Source organism: Neofelis nebulosa, chromosome 10, assembly GCF_028018385.1.
Source record: "Neofelis nebulosa isolate mNeoNeb1 chromosome 10, mNeoNeb1.pri, whole genome shotgun sequence".
Classification (NCBI taxonomy): Eukaryota; Metazoa; Chordata; class Mammalia; order Carnivora; family Felidae; genus Neofelis; species Neofelis nebulosa.
In genome coordinates this window covers 14,983,852-15,005,567 of record NC_080791.1, presented here as the reverse complement: position 1 = coordinate 15,005,567, position 21,716 = coordinate 14,983,852, and the positions used below count along the sequence as shown (strand labels likewise).

Here is a 21,716-nt window from a genome sequence, read left to right as displayed (position 1 = left end):
CCCGGGCCGTTTACACTGGAGACCAGAGGCCCGTCCACGTGGGCCGTGCATGGTTACGGCGCCAAAGGCGCCGCACGGCACACAGCGGGGGAGGCAGCGGACGCTGTTGACTGAACATCGCCCTGCTTGGCTTCTCTCAGTGACTCATCCCAGCTGGATGTGCTGCAAAACCAGCTCTGGCACCAGCATCTTCCTCTCACCGGGGCAACGCAAGATCTGGCCGATGTACGCCAGGCTCTGGGCCAGGCTGGGGCACGAAGGCCCTCTCAGCTGGCCTCAGGGAAGCCTAGGACTCTGCACCTCCCTCCCCCAGGGGCCCAGCATACGACGGGGCCCTACTTGGGTTTGCTGAAGGACCGCCGGGAGGGGTGGGGAGCACTGGCAGGTGGGGACTGGGCGCGGGCACAGCACAGCTCAGGTCGGGGAGAGTCTCTGACCCAGGCCCCCAGCGGGAAGACAGCTGGATCAGAAGAGCTACTTCCTGGTTCAGGAGTTTCCAGTCTCCCCTAATTGGAGGGGGCACGCCAATTTTAGCTGTAGACTGAGGACTAGGGAGAAGCACATTTCCTCATTTTCCAGCTCACGGGGGACACTAAGTGGAAACCTGAGGTTGCTGCTTAGGCTGCAAACCGTCCCCGGCTTCTCACTTCCCCAGGCACCCCCTGCCAGTCCCTGTCGGCCCCCGCACACACAACTACACACCTGGAAGGCTTCCAGGTCCCCCTTACCTCCTCAGGGAACCGGCAGGGACGGAGCTGCCTGCAGTGTCCTCCCCGGGCTCCTCTGCCCGCTTCTCCTCAGGCTGCCCCTCAGAGGCCTCCGGAGGCCCTTCTTCGGTGGCCTGGCTCTGAAGGGGACTCTGGAGCCGCCTCCCAGGCACAAGTGGAGGAGAGGACCTGGTCAGACCAGCCAGAGCAGCAGAGTCAGGCCCCACCATTTGGAGAGCAGGGAGAGAACTGGCGAGTGTGGTACGTGGACCTGGGTCCACTCCTCCTCCCAGGCAGGGCTCCAGCCCCGGCCCTACATCCATGGGGAGCCACGGAGGGCAAGGCAGTCAGAGAAGCAAGAGGGGGAGACTCCCCACTGAGCTCTCCCTTTGCCTGGACTAGACTCAGCCCTCCCGGGTCCCTGCACTGCATCCGCTTGGCCCAGGGGCGAGAGCTGGGCCCCCTCGTGGGTGCATCCGCTCCCAGCGTTCACCATCACTGAGGCCAGGCAGGGATGCAAGAGCCGAGCGGAAAGTAGGGAGAAAAAGAGGAACCAGACTCGAATGGTCAGACTGCAGAAAATGCACAAAGGCAAGAAGGAATGCGGGCAGCTCTTCAAGGTCCAAGAAGCAGGAGGACTGCCCCGCCTCCTCTTCCAGGGTAGCAGCCCTTCCCTCTCTCATTTCAGGCTCCAGCCTCAGAAGCGGGAAACCTTGGTCTCTCCCTCCTAGTCTCTCCGCTCTCCCTCCTAGTCTGTCACTCTCTCTCTCCAAATCACCTCCAAGCTGTAGTACTGACCCTCTAGAAAGTTCCTCCAGCCCTGGCCCATGACCAGGCACACACACAGCTTAACCCATTCCAGTGAAGAGCACAGAGCCTTGGCCCACAGCGGTATACAAAGTCCCACCACATGCACCCACACTCCTGTCTCGGTGCAGAGTCAGAGGGCATGCTCGCGTACACACGCGTGCACACACGCAGACTTTGCGAGGCCATCCAGTCCGCTCACCAGCTGCCCGCGGGCAGGAGCACAATGAGCCACGCACACCAAACCCAGGGGTTCTGCCCCAGTCCACACCATCCCAACAGCCCCTGAGGGCGGCCTCCCACGTACCGTACCTCTCCGAGCCTTTGCACCGCTTGCCCTGTGGCTCATCTTGGCTGGACTGGCTGCCGTCCTTGTCTTCTCTTCCCAACCTCTGGGCCTGTGGGCAAGTAGCAGTGGCAAGTGCCTACTGAAGAGGTCTGCATGTGGGTCCCTCAACCGTCCAACCAACTCTCGGGCCTAGGAGGACACACTGAGAGGTGGCTCTTGAGTGGATGAGGACCACTCGGGACACAGAAGAGGAGGCCCATCTACTTAGCTCTGGCTAAGCCCCCAGGCTCGCAGCTGCTTCCAGGGCCGGCCTTGCTGGCCTAGGGACGATCAGCCAGATGCCACAGTCACTGCGTGCAGAGCCAGAAGCTAAAGGCAAACACGTACGAGAAAGAAAACCCTTCCTCCCGTCACTGGAAGCCTTCACTGACAGTTGCCAAGAGAAGGCCGAGACATCCGTGAACACCCTGAATCCACGGAGGCCTGGACCTCCAGTATCAGTGATGTACAGGGACAGCAAAGTCAAGCGGGCAGAACTGGGGCAGCGGCCAAGCACATTAGCAAGGAAGGACCCTGGAGAGATGGGGACGTGCTGAAACGAGACAGAAAGAGCACCATTTGGGCATCCGAAGGGAGGAAGACAGGGTGCTCCTCTGCCCCGTTCTGGGCTCCCCCAAGCACCCAGGTCCCATCAGTAGACGATGATAACCCCTTCCCAGTCAGGGACTGATTACTCCACCCATCCAAAAAATAAAACCCAAAATCTCATTTTAAAGCTTGGGAGTCTGGGCCAATTTAGCAAGCGGGTGAAAAAGAGGGCTGTTCTTTGTAAGTTCAATCATTTTCCTTGAGGGGGGGCCCCAGGGGGCTAACAGTGTAGTCGGCCTGGACTCAAGCTCTTGTTTTTCCACTTCATTTATCCAGTGGCACCTTTGAAGTAAGTCCAGTTTATCAAATGTCCACTGCATCTCGATAAAGCTGCCGAAGGAGTGCTGGGGGGGGGGGGGGGGCGCTCCATCGGTTCCCAGCTGGGGAGTCTGTCTCCTCCACTCTAAAATGGGTCACCCAGTCGGTCGAGCATCCATCCCTTGATTTCAACTCAGGTCATGATCTCATGGTGTGTGGGATCGAGCACCACACCGGTCTCCGTGCTGACAGAGCAGAGCCTGCCTGGGATTCTCTCTTCCCACCTCTCTCTGCTGCTCCCCTGCTCATGCTCTCTCTCTCCCTCTCCAAATACATAAACAAACATTTTTAAAAAACAAATACATAAAATGGGACAGTAAAGCTCAGCTCACGGGGCTCGAGGTGACGATTACACTCGATCACGTACATAAAGCCTGACTCGTGGCCCAGGGAAGGCGTGCCACAAATGCCAGAGCCTGTGTCCCCTCTCCACCCCTCTCCCCAGCCTAAGGCATAAAACCTCAGCTCTGCCGGTGCCGGTCTCCATTCGAGGGCCCGTACCCCTTCTGTCACAATGACAGGCGCCCTGTCGGTTCCGGGACGTGAGGGTTAACGGGAGAGGCAGGGCAGGAGACAACTCACTCTGTCTTCCCCAGTGGGGTTCCGGCCGGGCTGGCGCACTGCCTTGTCCCCAGCCCCGTGCACACGGCCTCCCACGCCTCTCCGCTGGCAGCCGGAGCCCCAGCAGCTGTGGCCCACTCTACCATCTGGATGGGCGAGGAAGGGCAGGGCCTGAGCTAGGAGCCAGCTCCCCGACATTACATTAAAAATAGAGATGCCGCCTGTGAGTACCTGCCGGTGCCTGCAGCACGAGGCTGCCTGCCAGCACTGCCACTTTGCATCACGTCAGCCTGGCCAGAGCCTGCAGATAATGGCCCCGCCCCGCCCGTCCCTTCCAGCCTTCTTCCCCCACGGATCACACCGAGCTCGGCAGACGGCTCCCTCTGTCACTTGCAAGGAAAAAAAAAAAAAAAATCACGCAGGACACTCTACGCAACAAACCCCAATGGGACATGGACAGCAAAGTGGGGTGATCGTGATAAAAACGGGGGGCTTGAGCCGTGGGTCGGAAAGAACGAGCTACCAAGTCTGTCTGCTTCCTACGTGTTTCATCTCTATTGCTGCCGGAAACACACGAGCCCCTCTGCCGGACAGAAGGGGCCACCTTGGGAAAGCGCCCGGACAGAGGGCCTTGGGGTAGAGCAGCAGCTGATCCCCAGACCCTTTTGCCCCAGAAAAGAACTCTTCAGAAAGGGGACACGGCCAACACACCCGACACCCCTGGCCCAACTGTGCTCAAGACACCGCTGGCCCACCCTTAACTCGGCTCCAGGGTTTTGTGTTCATGACCTGGTCCCCGGCTAAATAAATCCCGGTACATTCAGAAAGCACGCTGCTACACGACTAGTAAGAGTGAGGGAGATCTGAAATTACTGAGAAATCAGTCAAGGGCCTATTCCGTAGCTGCTCTCTAAGTTAAAGAGCACATCACCAAGCACTTTTTGTGACACAGTCCCAATTTCTGTGGGGAGGGAAAAGATAAACAGAAAACAGACACAGACTTCCACGTACACTGAAAACTTTCTGGGAAGGCACACGAAAAGTGTTCACGGAAACCGTTAATAGTCCCCACCTGTGGCAGTAAGCCTGCAGGAAGTGGAAGGATTTGACCTTCTGGATTATTTGAAACAACTTCATGGTCACTTTTGTAATTTAGTATAAAACTCATGTTCCTAATTCATTATAATCATTATCTTGACTACGGTGATGGTTTGAAAGGCACACGCATATGGTAAAACTTATCCAGTGGCACATGTGAAGTAAGTCCAGTTTATCATATGTCCACTGCATCTCGATAAAGCTGTGTAAGGGGCGCCTGGGGGGCTCAATCGGTTAAGCATCCAACTTCAGCTGAGGTCATGATCTCGCAGTTCGTGAGTTTCAAGCCCTGCATCGGGCTCTGGGTTGACAGCTCAGAGCCTGGAGCCTGCTTCGGATTCTGTGTCTCCCTCTCTCTCTGTCCCTCCCTCACTCATGCTCTGTCTTTCTGTCTCAAAAATAAATAAACATTAAAAAAAATTATAGGGGCACCTGGGTGGGTCAGTCAGTTAAGCATCTGACTTCAACTCAGGCCATGATCTCGCAGTTCATGAGTTCAAGCCCTGCGTCGGGCTCTGTGCTGACAGCTCAGAGCCTGGGGCCTGCTTTGGATCCTGTGTCTCCCTCTCTCTCTGCCCCTCCCCTTTTCATGCTCTGTCTCTCTCTCAAACATAAATAAACGTTAAAAAAAAAAAAGCTGCATAAACATTTTTATGAACTTTTCGTGAAATTTTTAGAACTTTAGTTCAGTTCTAAGCCTCTGCCTTGGCCCTGGCCGGAGGAGCCGAAGACAAAGGGGACCACACCTGTGGTGCTGTCAGAGCCACAGAGGGCTGCCCCTGTCTCCTCAGCTCCACCTCCTGGCTCAACCCTCGCATGGCCTGAAGACAGGAGACAGCTGGAGTAACTAAGGCCCACGAGGGGCTCTGCGTGGTCAGCCCACCTGAGTGCCTGGCGCTGCTCGGTGCCCCAACACCCTGGTCATGAGGTCCAGCTTAGGACTTCCTGTGCCGGGGCTGTCTGCCTCAGAGAGTGCCTTGTGAGAACCGGATCCAGGCCAGGCCCTGCTACTCCTACGTGCCAACCGGCATGTGCCAAAAAAGGGCTGCTGGCCTCATTGGGTCTTAGGCAGGACCTAGAAATCTTTCTTTTTTAAAGCCTCCAAGGATTCGGATATTGGCTAGAGTTTGGAACCAGAGCTATGCAAATCCATCCTGCCCACCGACTTTCCCACTTACCTACTGCCAAAAGGGCCTACCAACTCCCTGATCCCAACCCTTCCTCACTAATCCCGCCCTGTGTGTGCCTTTACACCCTCCATCCAGTGCTACAAACAGGTGTGACCAAGGTCCGGCCTCGATCTGCCAGCTGGGCAGTAGCACAGCAAGGCTTACCAGCCAGAGCTGAGAGGAGCACGTGACCTCAAGTGCCACTGGCCTAAAGGCTCTACCCTGACTCGGCACTTAGTCCTCCAAGGGCTCCCAGACCTGATTCGCATCAGACACCTTGTTTGTCCCACTCGGCAAACTTCCATTTCACCCAAACCAAATGCTCCCTTCAACCTACAGACACCATGTGCCAAAATCTTCTCTTAAGCCCACGGAGGGGGAAAAAAGTGACTTTCTTGTCTTCAAGCTCCTTAAGGATAGGACGTGTGTCTGAGTCATCTATCTATTCCTACCCTTCTGTGGGGCAGACATTTCCCACGCCCGCACAGAGCTTATATCTAGGAGGGAGACAGACCCAAGACCCGTCACCAAAAGGAGCAGCGCTAAGGGTAGCAAAAGGACAGAACAATTCACCCTGCCTGGAGGAGGTGACGTCAGAGGTGGGCCTCCAAGACCAAGAAGGGGCTCGGAACAAAAGGGGAAAGCAAACGGCAGGCAGGGCAGTGAAGGAGGTGGATCGTGTGCCCCGGGAACAGCGAGCGCTCGGTGGGCACGGCCAGTGTGCGGCAGGTGCTCTGAGGATGGGGCTGCAAGAGGCTGAATGGGCCAGGCTGGCAAGTGCCTTGAAACACACAGTCCATACAGAGCTTTGCACGTGAGCAAATGGGCCAACCTTTGACCAGTTGGTCAGATGGGTCGTTGCCAAATAAACGAACGAACAGATAAATGTCTGTTGCAGGCGGCAGGGAGGATGACTCAATTCAGAGCAGCAAAGAGCAGAAACGATTGGGAGGCCTTCACAGACACAGCCCGGGCCATGCCGTACTGAGTTAGAAGCAAGGGGACTCCCAGAAACACAGCCCGGGACAAGCAGGGCTCAGCTCGGGTTACCCAGCATCCAGAGAGACTCCCCTCCCGGCGGACTGGGGAAAGCACGTCAACATCCATCAGGTGCTCTGAGATCCGGCTGCGAAAACCGAAGTCCTAGAGGGAGTGGAGGGGGAGGTCAGCGCTGCCCCCGTCACGGTCGGCATCGTCCGTGTCACGGCCTCTCCTCCACCCCCCACCTTCCAGAAAGGGGCCCACTACGGGTCAGGCACCGCGCTAAAGGTTTTTACATCTACCGATTATTCTCATCTTCAAAATCGCACTGTGACTAATCTGGAAAGACATGTGATACAGCAAGTATGGTAAAATGTTCACTGAAGACCCTAGGTGGTGAGTATGTGCGTATTCACTCTAAAATCCTTTTAGTTTTTCTGTATATTTGAAATTTTCCAGGGCACCTAGGTGGCTCAGTGGGTTAAGCGTCCAACTTCGGCTCAGGTCATGATCTCACAGTTCGTGGGTTTGAGCCCCGGGTGGGGCTCTGGGCTGATGGCTCAGAGCCTGGAACCTGCTTCGGATCCTGTGTCTCTCTCTCTCTCTGCCCCTCCTCCACCCACACAGTCTCTGTCTCTCAAATATTTAAAAAAAAACTTTTTTTTTTTTCTTTCATAATAAAACCATGGAGGGAAAAATAACCGTGAGACTGACACCCTTATCGCCATCTCACAGATAAGGAAGCACGTTTGAGGGGACATGTAATTCGCCCAAAGCCACGTAGCTGATAAACAATGGGGCTGGTTGGTGGTCAGATGTGCCCTGGGCTGACTCCAAAGTCCAAGCTCTTTGCCAATCATGTCACTTTCCAGTCGTCTCTCCCTCCTCGTGCCCAACCAGGGCACCAGTTGGGCACCAGGAGAGAGCCAACCAGGGTACCAGGAGAGAGGTCAAAGTGCCCACAAGACCTGTGGGCAGCACTGAAACGAGGCATGATGGCCGTTCTCAGCTTTCTCTTTCCCTTCCCCCACTGCCCTTCTGGACAATGGGGCTTAATTAGCGGTGCTCTGTCCACAGGCTTCTCTTTGGGACAGGCGGCAAGTACCCACACAGGTGCCAGCTCCCCGTTGCCCTTTGGCTGCCACAGGACCCTGATCCTGCCCCCTCCAAGCCCAAGAGCCCTGCTGAACCAAGTGAAGGATTGCTACCTGACAGCATGCTAATAGGGACAGTTCTGTCATCAGCCCTGATACATGGCAGGATGCCCAGCCAAGGTCTGGTCCTGCTGTCCATGGCTTGCCCCACCCACTCCCATAGAGGAGAAAAACATTCATGGGCACATTTGTCCACACGGTGACTCCCTCAGAAGGGATGGAGCCCTGGCTTCCAAGAGTCCTGAGACGTGCCTGTTCTTCACGATGGTTTTTGCCAACAACGACTTTCTGCCTTCCCTTCCTAGCTTAGGGGCTTTCTTTTTTGGTGACATTTTCCTTTTGGTTAGAGTTCTACTCCACTTAATGCAGCTGCCATCTGCCTCCTAAGCCTGTGGCTCAGCGAGGGGCTAGAGCACGCAGCCTCCTAATTCCTCTGCACCCCCTCCTATCATTACCGCTCATCCCTGACCCTCTCCCGCTAATCCCTTCCCTTTGATCCGCCTCCTCCGAACAGATGGCGCACACTTTCCAGAGGTGATGCACTGCCAAAAAGCACCCTCGACTACTCCCTGTAGGTACAGACCTGGCAGAGGGGGCCAGGACACAGCAGGCTGCGTGGAAGGCCCGGGACAAAGCAACCACGCCCGGTGACATTCCAGGACGACGTCTTCTCTTTGGAACAGTAATTGCAGCAGCCCTCCTAGCCTGAGGACCGGGCCGTGCCATTGCTCGGTGGTCCCACAAATACAAATACACACACACACACACACACACACAACCAGTCTCTAACCTCCTAGATTCATGCAATGTCTCTGCTACAGCCCAGAGGCTCTAGGTCACGTATCTCCCAGACAATTCCCACTGCAGAAACAAGAAACAGTGATAATAGCTTATAGTTATTTGATGTTTATAGGCTGACGTTTTACATTCTTTGCCTCACCTTCTTCTCATAGCAAACCTGTGAAGTAGGTAGCGTTTACTCTTAGCTGATGGGCTGAGAGACCAGAGTTAGACAAGATCCAGGTTTGAGTCCTGACTTCCCACCTACAAGCTGTGTGATGCCAGGCAAAACGAACCGCAGGGGCTCACAAAGCCACGCGCTTTACCCCATGCTGCTGCCCCACCCCCCTCAGACTCACCAGTTCCAGGAGGGACTTGGGGTCAGAGGCCGCGGAGTCTGACAGCTGCAGCTCCTTCACCTGCTCGCTGATCTCCAACTCCTGGGGAAACAGACCCATAGAGACGTCACCCAGAGCGGAGCAGAGAGGGCTGGGATCACTTCCCAGGGAATTCCGTTCAGGCCAAGGTGCCAACGCAGCTCGAGCCCTGACCAAAACCCACCTCTTCTAGAAAACCTGAAAGGGGGCTGTGGACCCTCCCCTTCTTTCTGGACACACGCAGCAGTGCCCACCCCACTCAGGCTGAACAGCCCAGCCCAGCTACATAGGGACAGCCACTCTCTGACTCGGGTCAACAAGGGTTTACACCTGGAAGGAAAGCCAAGTGAAGCGGAGAGGAGACGGTTGGAAAGTGGGCAGCAGGGAGGCTTCTTGCTGTCCTAGAAAACAGAACGGGACTGTCTTCTCCAAGAAGTAGCTTAACACCCTTTAAATGAACCCCCTCCCCATTTGGCTGGAAGAGGAGCAGGACTAAGGGTCGGACGACTGAAGATGCCTCAGGCACCGGGAACTACTTCCGTGTCACTGCCTGGTCTTGCCAAAGTAAGACCCCCGGGCCATCAATGAGAGGAGCCTCTGGTAGCCTAACTGACCGATCCTGGGGCAAAATGCTCCCAATGGTTGCCGCCCTCACCCATATCCTCCCCTCTCTACTGAAACACAGACAGCAGCGACCCTTGACTGGTGTCGAGAAGTACAAGGAGGAGGCAGAAAGAGCAAGTAGGTAGAACAGAAGAACACAAACATCCCGGGAGGGTGCCAACAGAAAGGCCAATTTCTACCCTGAATTTCTAACGCCAGCAGGTTTGGAGTTTCATTCAGGATCTGGCTGCCTGCTGGGTCTGGGCAAATCTGTCACAATGAAGGGTTCTAGCCACGTTGACAGCCCGCTGCAGGGACTGCAAATGAAGCTCCCCATCTCAGTAATGAAGATGTGGGGATGGGGATCTGCACGGGGCTTAAGAGAGCAGCTCAGGGAAGGAGGGGCAACTTCCCAGGGGACAGGGGCCTTACCTCGCTGGCGTCCGACCTGCTCTCTTTCTGGACAGAGGCTTCCTCCTTGGGCTCCTCCTTGCGCCTCCTTCCTCCTTCGGCACCTCCTTCCACCTCTCCCTTCCTGGAACCCTCCTCTCCTACATCCGCTGGGGTCTCTGGTGCCTCCTTTTTGTTGGCTTTGGCAGGCTGACTGCCCCCAGGGTCCACCCCACTCCTGGGTATTCCTGAATCACTCTTCTCATCCTTTTCTTTCTCCAGGAGCCACGCGCTCGCCCCTCTTCCCTGCTGCCCTGCGCCATCGGCACTGCTCAGACTGCTGTCTGCATCCTGGCTGAAGAGCTTGCCGGGAGTGGGGGGCCCGGCAGCCTCTGAATCCAGAGAAGCATCCTTCTTCTCCTCTGGCTGGCTTGTTCTTGGAGACTCCTGGGTGGCAGCAGACCATGTCAGACAAGGAGGCATCAGAATTAATCAAATGATTTCAGAGACTTGCAACAAGATGGAACTGTCATTCCTTGACCCGTACGGGCCAGCGCTCCCGTTATCAAACACCCCAACAGCTATTTAAAACAGAGATTCCCTGTTCCACTCCAGATCTACTGAATCTAAAAGTCTCTGGTGATTTGCATACACCCAACCGGACCCGACGACTGACAGGCTCAGAAACCAGTGCACTGAACTCCATCACCAGCTATTATGTTCTCAAGTAAGAAATGCCTCGTCCCAGCCCCATTAGCCAAATCATAAGACTGCAGACTCAGAAGTCAATGTTTATTTTTTAAAAAGTCAATATGTATTTATGGTGATGATGATGGAAAATCACATGGGAGAAAAAAAGTACCAAAGTGTACACTTTCGATTTGTTCATTTTTAAAAAGCAGCAGGGAAAAAAAACCGACCTTCCTCAATAGCAATGAGGGTGGCTCTCTTCCTAAAGCCTCCCCTGTACAAGCAAGTCTGGGGCACTGTCAACCGCACGCTCTGAGAAGCAGAAAGAAGCCAAGATAAGACTAACTGGGAGGGAAATGGCTATGAAGGATACAGGGGTCAGGAGACCTTCAGAACACAGGTCTGACCTATGACAGGGAGGGTGGGACAGGGGCCGGAACAGGTGTGGCCTCAGGAAGGGCCCAGTTCTGAGGAAGTCTTGGCCTGCGCGGCAGAGTCCCACATCTGGCAGAAAAGGTCCTGCTCTGGGGTCTGTTGCTCTCCATCAACAAGCACGGCCTTGGCATGAGCCAGGGTAGATCAAAGTGCTGCAGCTGGAGGCTGTCATTGCTGTGGTGCCCTCAGCAGGGTCTCTCAAAAGGAGCACCCTCTCCAGCTGCCACACCCTGCTTCTCACACACAAACCTCACTTTAAAGACTAGGAAAAACCAGGACGCCTGGGTAACTCAGTCGGTTAAGCAACTAATTCAGCTCAGGTCATGATCTCACGGTTCATGAGTTCGAGCCCCACATCGGGCTCTGTGCTGACAGCTCGGAGCCTGGAGCCTGCTTCGGATTCTGTGTCTCCCTTTCCCTCTGCTCCTCCCCTGCTCGCACTCTGCGTCTCGCTCTCTCTCAGAAATAAACAAACATTAAAAAAAATATTTTTTCGGAAGACTAGGAAAAACCTTTCAAGCCAGCCAACATAGAAAAAGCAAATCCCTCCTTGAAATACAGAAAAGCCCTCCTCCCAGAAAACATCACTGGGGCTGCCAGGGTGAGTAACTTCTGAGCAGGGGTTTTTGAGACTTCCTGTTTCCTCAACCTGGAAACTCAAACAAGGGGCCTGACGACTAGAATTCAGTGGTCCCCGGAGAAGCCCTAAACGCAGCATTCAGATGCTGTCTGTCTGTCAAAGCATCTACTGAACACAAAGACACAACCATCCGCCTACAGGTCTAGCAGCCTAAGGACAAGTCAGCCCAAACTTTCCAAGGATGACTGAGAGGCAGGAAAGCAGGGCGGTTCAGAGCTCAGCTTTGGAGACGCACTACTTGGGTTCAAATCCTGGCCCCACACTTACAGTGACCTTAGACAAATGATTTAACTTCCCTGTGCCTCAGTTTCTTCCTCTAAAATATGGAGACACAAGAGGGCCTATCTCACTGGGTTTGGGGAAGGTTAATTGAGTTAACACTAAGTGAGCTCAAGAACTGAGAACAGTGCCTGGAAGACTCTCGGTGTTACGTAAATGTTAACTAATGTTTTACTGTGAGATGCACACATTCATCGGGTGCCTTCTACGTGCCAGACGCTGCCCGGGGACCCACACATTAACAAGACGTAGATCCTGCCCTCAAGGATTTCAGCTGAGAATGGAGAAAAGGGCAATGTCCCAGAGAGCCCTGGTTTTGAGCCTTTGCTGCCCAAAGCGAGGGACCGGGGACACAGTGGTGATACCGTCATGAGCCCCAAGCCTGTCCGAGGGAGAAAAGCAGAAGGTGAAAGGGAGGAGGGGGCGGCTTCCCTCAGGCCTGGGCAGGGCCCCCTCTGGTGCCGCCCGTCCTCCCGACATCCGTAGCCTCGCCAAGGTCTCCGGGCTAACAGAAAGGGCCGAGAGGAACAGCTCCCCTTCAAGAGAAACGCGTGCAGGGCGGGGCCAGGTCTCCCCATCCCGAGACCGCAACCGTGGCCGACACTCAGCAGGAGTTCGGTGCCCAGTCTGAGGGGCCTCCACGGACTCCCACCAGGTGGGAGTTCCTGAGGATGAGAGACGGGTGTCTGGCCAGCCACACTCTACCAAAAGCAAGCAGAGCCAATCCACCCTGGCCGCGGTCATCTCATGAAGAGAAAAAGGCAACAGACCTCGGATTAGGGGACAAAGGAGGGTCAGACCACAGCAGCACCCGTGGCCTTCGGGATAAAGCCCGCATCTCCCCACATGGCCCACGGCTCCCCGCCCAGCCCCTGCCCGCTTCTCACGGGGCACAGGCAGCCACACCCTGCAGGCGTCCTCTCCTCCTATGGATAAACATTGTGCCACTTTCCTCTTTGCCATGCACCTTTTTTTTTTTTTAAGTTGGTTACTTCACTTCATTTAGCAAACGGTCAACCCTCTGAGCCCCACCAAGTTGCTTCCCCTGCCTCCCTCGAGGGCCTGCCACGGGAAGAAGCTCAAAGGGCAATCAGGACGGCCCCAATCAGCCTCCTCTTCCACCAACACCCTCCGCACCCTCAGCACAGGAAAAGGTCACTGCTTGCATCCTCAGCACCCACCCCAATGTGGCTGGGGGGCCCCCCAGTGTTCAAGAGCCACCTGCCGGGGCCCGGCTCCAGGAAGACCCCTCCCTGCTCCTGAGATGCCATGCACATTCGACACACACACACACACACACACACACACACACACGATGTACCCTAACAAACTCCCTCTGGTCCTCACGGTATCACATCTTCCAGGAAGCCCTCCTTGATCCCTGGGGCAGCTGTCCTGAGATGAGCCTTTCCATCCTGTCACAACATCTACCGTATCGTCACTGCTGACTTCCTATGGGTTTCCCTCACCAGATCAGCTCCCTGCTATCCTCAGTGCCTAGAATCTGGCACGTAATAAGTGCGCAGTGAATACTTGTTGACCGGATTTTTCAAAATGAGGGTGTCATGCAGATACAGGAGTTCCTACTCTGTAAAAGTCAGATGTACAATTTATTTTACAAGGTTATGCAGGGATTAGACTCTATTTAATACGGTGCTTATTAAATGGAAAATAGCTAAACAATGTTAACTATGAATATTCAAGATGATGGAAAAACAAGTAGCCTATCCAAAATCCGAAGACACCTGACACAGACGGAGACTCCCATTTGTATACATGAGAGAATGTAGTCAGGCCGCAAGGCTGTGACACCCAGTCTATGCCCTTCTCAAGCTCAAATTCTTCAAAAGATTTTCCCATCAAGGGGTGTAGACTATCCTGTCTACAGGATACGTAGATACCTAGATACGTAGATACAGGATACGTAGGTACCTTAAGATACCGTTTTAGGGTTGCCCGGGTGGCTCAGTCGGTTAAGCATCCGACTTTGTGTTCAGGTCATGAGCTCATGGTTTGTGGGTTCAAGCCCCGCATTGGGCTTTGTGATGACAGCTCGGAGCCCGGAGCCTGCTTCGGATTCTGTGTCTTCCTCTCTCTCTGCCCCTCCCCTGCTCACACACTGTCTGTCTGTCTCTCTCTCAAAAGTAAATAAACATTAAAAAACTTAAAAGATTTTTTTAAAGTTTATTTTTATGTATTTTTTAATGTTTATTTTTGAGAGAGAGAGACAGACAGAGTACGAGTGGGGGGAGGGGCAGAGAGAGAGGGAGATACAAAATCTGAAGGAGGCTCCAGGCTCCAAGCTGCCAGCAGAGTCCGACACAGGTCTTGAACCCACAGACCGAGAGATCATGACCTGAGCCAAAGTCAGATGCTTAGCCAACTGAGCCACCCAGGGGTCCCTAAAGTTTATTTATTTTTGAGAGAGAGAGAGCACATGCACACACGCACATAGGGGGGAGGGGAGGTGGGGGGAGGGGCAGAGAGAGAGGCAGAGAGAGAGAAAATTCCAAGCAGGCTCCACACTGCCAGTGCAGAGGCCCTGAATATTAAGATATTAAAACATGGCTAATACTAAAATAAAGGAGTTCGCATCCCCTGAGCCCGTGTCCAACCAAGTGCAGCAATTCAACAGTCAGAGGTAACGTCCAAGGGAGACTGGACACTGGCTGCAGATTACACGCAGTGCGTGACAGAGTGCTGGGAAAATCCACCTGACTCCAGACCCCTCACCCTTCACAGCCCTGCTCGTCGCCACCCCATGGGCCGAGACCTGCCCAGGACGCATATTCCAGGCCCCGGCGTACTGCCTCCCACATCGGGGTTCTGTGGGGTACACAGACCAGGGCTAGCGCTGCCCCCTCGGCATCGCTTTGCTCTGAGCTGATCTGTGCTCTGCCTCCTCCTGTCACAGCCCCAGGCCCCTGAGTATCTCAAGGCAAATATCTGCTGCCTTTTTAAAAACAACCTTGTCATCTGCATGAGGAAGGCGGTGCCAGAGATTTCATGAATATTTAACATACCCCCCAAAAGGCAGGGGCTACTATAATCCACATGGCTTGGGAGGGAGAGAGTGGGGGCCGGGGGAGCTGAACCTCCTAAGCCAACCATCAGTTAGGTTATTTGCCATGTCTCATTCCCACCCAGCTGGTCTCAAGTCTTTGCATTGTCCCCCACCCCATGTTGTTAGCACTTCCCAATCACACTGACATCATCCTGTTATTTCTAAGCCCAGCTTCCTCCCTCTCCTTTGATCCAATGATGGGTTCTTACCAGCCCCACGAGGCCACACACTGCCTGCTCACCCACCCCTCTGCCTCCCCTCCTCACTCACACCCATTCTCAGAGTCTGTTCCATGAACCTATCCCCTTTGATTCTGTAATAGACTAGAAATGGGTTTACACTGAAAGCAGGAGAGGAGGGGGAAGGAGAGAGAGAGAGAAGCAGACATTCTCGCCATCCTACTGCCCTCTCATGGAATCATGAGCAAAGTGACTGTTGATGGCACAGAGACAGGGGAGCACAAAGCTCGGCAGGACACTTCCATCCAGGGCTGTCTGGGGTGCTGCCCAAGAGCGGGAAGAAAGGGGCAGCTCAGAGGATCCAGAGTCTATAAACTGGGACAAACGCCATTTTCAAAGGGTGTGGTCCAAACAGAGGCAGCTTTGTGTCTCTTGAAACCCCTGTTCATCCTCAGCACTGCCCTTCTTTCTCTGCCTGGAAAAGCCCCACTTCCTCCCAGGGTTAGACCACAGGAACCCAACACTCCATGTGACAAAAGAATGAAATCTGCTGAGACGCTAGAGACACTTCCCCTGCTGAGTTGCCTATTTCTATTAAAGAGGTTATAAAAAATATGTTTAAAGGCTCCCACTCCCCCCAAAGAAGCATATAATCATCAGAAGGAAGCTTTTGGAAATCCAGGACATGTCAAAGATCCCCTTTTTGTTGACATTTATGAAGCAAAAATCAGCCCAAAGTCTAAGTGCACCATGACTGATCCACAGTGGGATCTTCAATCCACCCGCTGACAGCAGGAGTATCCACTCTAGTCAGGACCTGGGACAGCCAAGGGAAGAGAAAAAAGCACCATACAACCTGAAGGGATCCCCTCCTTGTCCTGGCAGGGCTCACTCTCATTCATTAACCTATTCATTCTCTCAACCACTCAGCAAAACATACCCACATGCTTCCTAGGTTCCAAGCAGTGGGCCAGAGCCGGCCATGTACACATGAATAGGGCAGAGTCTCTACTCCCAATGTGCTCAGTCTCCTGGAGACTTTCTTCTACTTCCTCCAAAAGCCAGTAGGTCCCCCTGATGCCCCTCTTCAGTTCATGGTCATCCTTCTAGGCTCCACACGTGAGCTACTGCTCACATCAGCAGTGTAAGGTCTTAGTGGCAGGCAAGAGGAAACAAAGTTGTCATTTCAGGGAATCAAACACACCGAGAATGCTTTGGATGCAGTACAAACAGACCAGGCCCCACTCACGGGGAACAGTTTCAAAGTAAACACAGATCAGGTTGATGATAAAGATGGGGAGTGGGCGGGAGGGAAGTGTCACATTTCACAGAAAGTGTTAAAGTCAAAACCTATCTGAGGGGCACTTGGGTGGTTCAGTCAGTTGAGCAACTGACTTCGGCTCAGGTCATGATCTAACAGCTGGGGTTTGAGCCCCACATCAGGCTTTGTGCTGACAGCCTGCTTTGGATCCTTTGTGTCCCTCTCTCTCGCGCGCGCGCTCTCAAAAATAAATCAAAAATTTTTTTTAGGGGTGCCTGGGTAGCTCGGTTGCTTAAGTGTCCGACTTCGGCTCAGATCATGATCTCATGGTTTGTGAGTTCGAGCCCTGTGTCAGGCTCTGTGCTGACAGCTCGGAGCCTGGAGCCTGGAGCCTGCTTTGGATTCTGTGTCTCCCTCTCTCTCTCTGCCCCTGTCCACTTGCACTCTGTCTCTGTTTCTCAAAAATAAACATTAAAAAAATTTTTTTTTTGGGGCGCCTGGGTGGCGCAGTCGGTTGAGCGTCCGACTTCGGCCAGGTCACGATCTCGCAGTCCGTGAGTTCGAGCCCCGCGTCAGGCTCTGGGCTGATGGCTCGGAGCCTGGAGCCTGTTTCCGATTCTGTGTCTCCCTCTCTCTCTGCCCCTCCCCCGTTCATGCTCTGTCTCTCTCTGTCCCAAAAATAAATTTAAAAACGTTGAAAAAAAAATTTAAAAAAAAAAAAAAAAAATTTTTTTTTTTAAAACCTATCTGATTGTGCACAGCCAAGAATCTGGACGGTTTCTGGGGTAATAGAGGACCAATAAAAACAGGGTCTGCCCAATGGCTAGAGCTGAACCACCCGGGGAAGGCCTCCCTACAACCCAGGGCCTGTCAGCCAGCATCTGCAATCTCTGTCCACCAAGACATTAACTCTGGCTCTTGAGGTGAGCTGAAGATCAAGAAGCAAGAGTCAGAAACAATAAGAGTTATGATAAAGGATGATGAGGACATAGTAAGAGATAATAAGAAAACAAACTTAAATCTATGATACAGGCACTGTTGCTTTACCGGTCAGCTTTGTGATCATTCTAGCAAAATGTGAGTGGTCAGCGTCTTGAAAGTGTTTCAAGTATGTCAAAGAGTTTTTGTGTTTTTTTGTTTTTGGGGTTTTTTTTTTAACATTTATTTATTTTGGGGGGGGGGGGACAGAGTGTGAGTGGGGGAGGGGCAGAGAGAGAGGGAGACACAGAACCTGAAACAGGCTCCAGGCTCTGAGCTGTCAGCACAGAGCCCGATTCGGGGCTTGAACCCACGACCCGTGAGATCATGACCTGAGCCGAAGTCTGACGCTTAACTGACTGAGCTACCCAGGCACCCCTGTTTTTGTTTTTTTGTTTTGTTTTTTTTTAATTAAAGTTCATTTCTGAAAGAGAGAGACAGAGCACGAGCAGGGGAGAGGCAGAGACAGAGGAAGACACGGAATCCGAAGCAGGCTCCAGGCCCTGAGTGGTCAGCACAGAGCCTGACGCAGGGCTCCAACCCATGAACTGTGAGATCATGACCTGAATTGAAGTTGGACGCTTACCCGAATGAGCCACCCAGGCACCCCGTCAAAGAGTTTTATATGTTAGACTTGTGAAAAGCGTAATTCAGCCTGCTATCAGTATTTAAAAGTTTGGGGAAATCTGAGCTGTTGACCTGATGATTTACTGGCTGTGTGAATGCCTAGGGAATATGGGGAGAAATCCTAACTGTTTAAAAACTAATAAATATTAGTTATTAGACAAAGGGTATCTAGTAGGGAATGTTCCTTTTCAAGTAGAAAAACACAATGGGGGGTTGTAAGTATTACAACACCATGCTGAGTTTTGGGTTTTGTTTGTTTTAAAGAACATTCTGGTGGCAACAGAGGACAGACAAGGGGACAGAGATCAGAAGCGACAGGACTACTGTGGGGAGAGTCTGGAAGCTATTCCCGTCCACAGTCTGCATTTCCCAGGCCCCGCGCCTTTGCTCAAGCTGTTCACTTGCCTAAAATATCCCTTACACCCCCATGTCTAAAACCTACCTACTCTTCAAGAGCCAGGTTAAATGTCATCTATTCAAGTTTTTCCTGATCTCCAGACAAGTAACTTCTTCCCCCGCAGAGCTCCCCCAAAGCGGGCACCTGCACCCAAGCCCTTTGCACATACTGCCCTGCTTTACGGTTGCCTGGACAGTCATTTACTCAACTCTGAGCACTCACTAAACACCAAGTACCAAGTGTTCTTTCTCTCTCCAGCTGCAAACTCCACGAGGCCAGCCCAAACCCATCTTACCGACACCTGTATCTCCACCGGGCCCAGTACAGTGGCTGACATTCAACCACTGTTAAGACTCTGGACGAAACGCCTCTGTTACAAAACCTCTGCTGGCTCCCAGTGCCTGGGTAACCCCATTCAAACTCCTCAGGTGGCGTTCAGGTCCCCCGTGACCCAGCCCAAGCTACTTCCACGGGCCACCTCTTACGTGCGCTCTGTACGCCAGCCGAAAGAGACGCCCTCACCGTCCCCAAACTCACCCTGCACCCTCCGCCTGTGCAGTGCCCTGCGTGTGGGCTTCTCCCTCCCCACTCACCTCTGCCTGGCCAGCCTTGTGCATTGTCCTCCCCCCGGCACACCTCACAGGTCAGTTTCCCAACAGAGCCTTTTCCTGGTTGATCCACGTGGCTTGGAGACCCTAAAGTCCCCTCTCACCTTCCTTACAGCCTCACTGCACTCTATTCTGTTTTCCAATAATTTAAGTCTCTCTTCTGTGAGGCTGTAAACCCTTAGAGGGCAGTAATTACATCTAACTTAGGCCTGCGTGACCTACGGCGCCCAGCAAAGTGCCTCACGCGGAAACACTCAACCAGTGGTGGTTACCTGACAAATGAGTGAACAGATTAATTCCTTTCCCCCTTTGTGCTTCCCCAAACCCCAGAAATCCCATCTAGACAGCTTTGGGGCAAGATGGTTCTCCTTCTAAATCCACATCCCACAAGGAGAAAGACTTAAGAAGGAAGGAGGAGCATACCAGGCTGAGGCATTGTCTACAGGGCTTCAGGCTCTTACCTCATACTCAAAATCACCCCCCAGCGCCCCAATGTCCAGGTGCAGGTTCTTAAGAAGCTCACTTGAGCTGCGGACACTCTGAAAACAAACACAATTACAGGGGGTAAGTCAAGGAAGCTGGTCAGCCCAGGATGCAGGCCAAGAAGCTCCTTGTTTGTTGCTTTCTGGGTCAGACCTAGGAGGTACATAGACTGGGCAAGAAATGAAGCTGTGGGCTAGAAAATCACTTGACTTATTTTTAAAGCAGCAGAGGTCAGCCAAAAGGTGGAAACAACCCAAGCGTCTATCAACAGATGAATGGATTAACAAAATGTGGCACATTCAGACAACGAATTACCCAGCCATATGTGCTACATGACGATCCCTGAAAACATGCTATGTAAAAGACGGGCAGACATAAAGTGGCAAATATCGTATGATTCCACTTAAATGCAATACCCAGAATAGGCAAATTAAAGACGGAACATAGACGAGAGGAGACCGGACACTGAGGAGTTACTGTTCAATGCGTAGAGAGTTGCAGTTCGGGATTTTGAGCGAGTTCTGGAGATGGATAGTGGTGCTGTATCACACTGAATTGCACGCTTAAAAGCGATTACAATGGTAACTTTCATGTTATATATATTTGACCACAATAAAAAAAACTTTTCTAAACAGGACAAAGGGTTCCCAGGCCAGGAAGAGGATTCATCATTACCTGGTTGTCACTCTCTGCCTCATCCTCCTCGTTGGTCTCCTCCCCTAAAGCCAAGAGGCTGAGGGCTTTCTTGTCCTCATGGATGGAGCCCAAGAGACCCTTTGTGTAAGCAGAAGTCTTGAGACCCTGTGGAGGCTCCAAAGTAGAGAAGAAAAGTCAAGGGACACACCAGAAAGACCTGCAGAATGCCTGCCCGACTCTCTTTCGGTTTGGTTGTCTCCCAGCACAAGTCTGCCACGGCCAGGAAGCCGACCCCGGCAATCCCAGCTCACACGGATCCCTCCCTTTTCCAACTCCTACCACCCCGGCTACCAGGATGGGAAAGTTAGCACTGCAGGCCCCATGGCGTGGGCCTGTCCTCTGCAGCCCAGAGTCCACGTTCAGCATCACACAAGTGTGATCTGCCCTCCCAACTTGATTATGAACCTTGAGGGCTCAGCCCATGCCCTCTCTTTATCGTCTGTGGGCCATAGATCCTAGCATGACACACGAAGGCCCCACAGGAACTAAATACACTAAACACACACACACAAAAACCATTTACCAGCGTGAGTTCTCCAAGCTGACCAGATTCCACTGAGCTCCCCAGGCTCACGCTTTGCGATCCACGAAGAGCAGAGGCCGGGGCATCCACAAGGCCTCTTAAGGGAGCCAGGCCCCCAAGAGGGACGTGGACTGGGGCTAATGAGGAGCCCGGGGCCTGGGCAACACAAAACATCTTGTTACAAACCCAAGAAACCACGTGGCCCTCGGAGTGTCAGAAGCAGATATAAAAATAAAACATCTAAATCCTGCCCGCTCAAATTTAAACCACCTCCGTTCGGAGGCTGCTAATGAAACACAACATCCAGAAATTACCATTGTGCCAACTGTGTGAGAAATCACGGGCTGGCTTGCTGATTCCCCTAACTTTGCTGCTAGCGCACAGCTAACGGTCGTCTCACATCTGGCAGATGCTGCGGAGGGTTCTGCTCCCCTTTCAGAAGCCACGTAGGAAGTGGGGGGGGGCAGAGGGGGGTCAGAGACAAAAGCCTCATCTACCAGAGGGAGAAGTCTCAATAGATGAAGTTTAAAACTGATGAACCAAGCAAAAGCAGTCGAAGCGTATTATTTACAAATATGGAAGTACGCACGAGAAGAAAGCAGTTGTCTCTGGGGAGGGGTATACGCGCCCAGAGAACTGCTGGGTTTCGTTACCCACCTTTTGGTACTACTTGCCTTTGTTTGATATGGGCATGTATTACTTTGATTAAAAGAAACAGCAACTATGAAAAAAAAATACATGAATGGCAAAAGAAGAACTTTCTTGCCCCGCTCCACTAACGAGGAAGGTGGCTGAAAGGAGCCTGGCCCCCAGTTTCCCTGTTCTCACGCTGGCCAAACGAAGGCTTCGGGCTAACGAGGACAGGGAAAGAAACCAGGCTGGGAGTCAGAACTGGCAAGGCCTCAGCGCGCTCACAGACTCCTGAATTCTCAGTTTACTCATCTGCAAGATGGAGAGGATGTGTGCCTTGCCGC

The 21,716-nt window shown here is 53.0% G+C and overlaps 1 protein-coding gene across 11 annotated transcripts in view; it reads right to left on the bottom strand.

The window, feature by feature from the left end:
- Positions 1–21,716, bottom strand: part of CEP164 (centrosomal protein 164) — a 67,959-nt gene that overhangs the window by 20,124 nt on the left and 26,119 nt on the right. For 8 of the 11 annotated variants that reach the window (XM_058686842.1, XM_058686848.1, XM_058686846.1 and 5 more), the window contains 8 exons: positions 20,743–20,898; positions 20,199–20,333; positions 19,502–19,579; positions 9,925–10,329; positions 8,872–8,952; positions 6,648–6,740; positions 1,827–1,912; positions 729–896 (listed from right to left, as the gene is read on the bottom strand). In XM_058686842.1, the coding sequence (XP_058542825.1) occupies positions 729–896; positions 1,827–1,912; positions 6,648–6,740; positions 8,872–8,952; positions 9,925–10,329; positions 19,502–19,579; positions 20,199–20,333; positions 20,743–20,898 (1,202 nt within the window). The remainder of the gene's footprint in view (positions 1–728; positions 897–1,826; positions 1,913–6,647; positions 6,741–8,871; positions 8,953–9,924; positions 10,330–19,501; positions 19,580–20,198; positions 20,334–20,742; positions 20,899–21,716) is intronic. The other 3 variants (XM_058686845.1, XM_058686852.1, XM_058686849.1) reach the window with 3 other exon arrangements.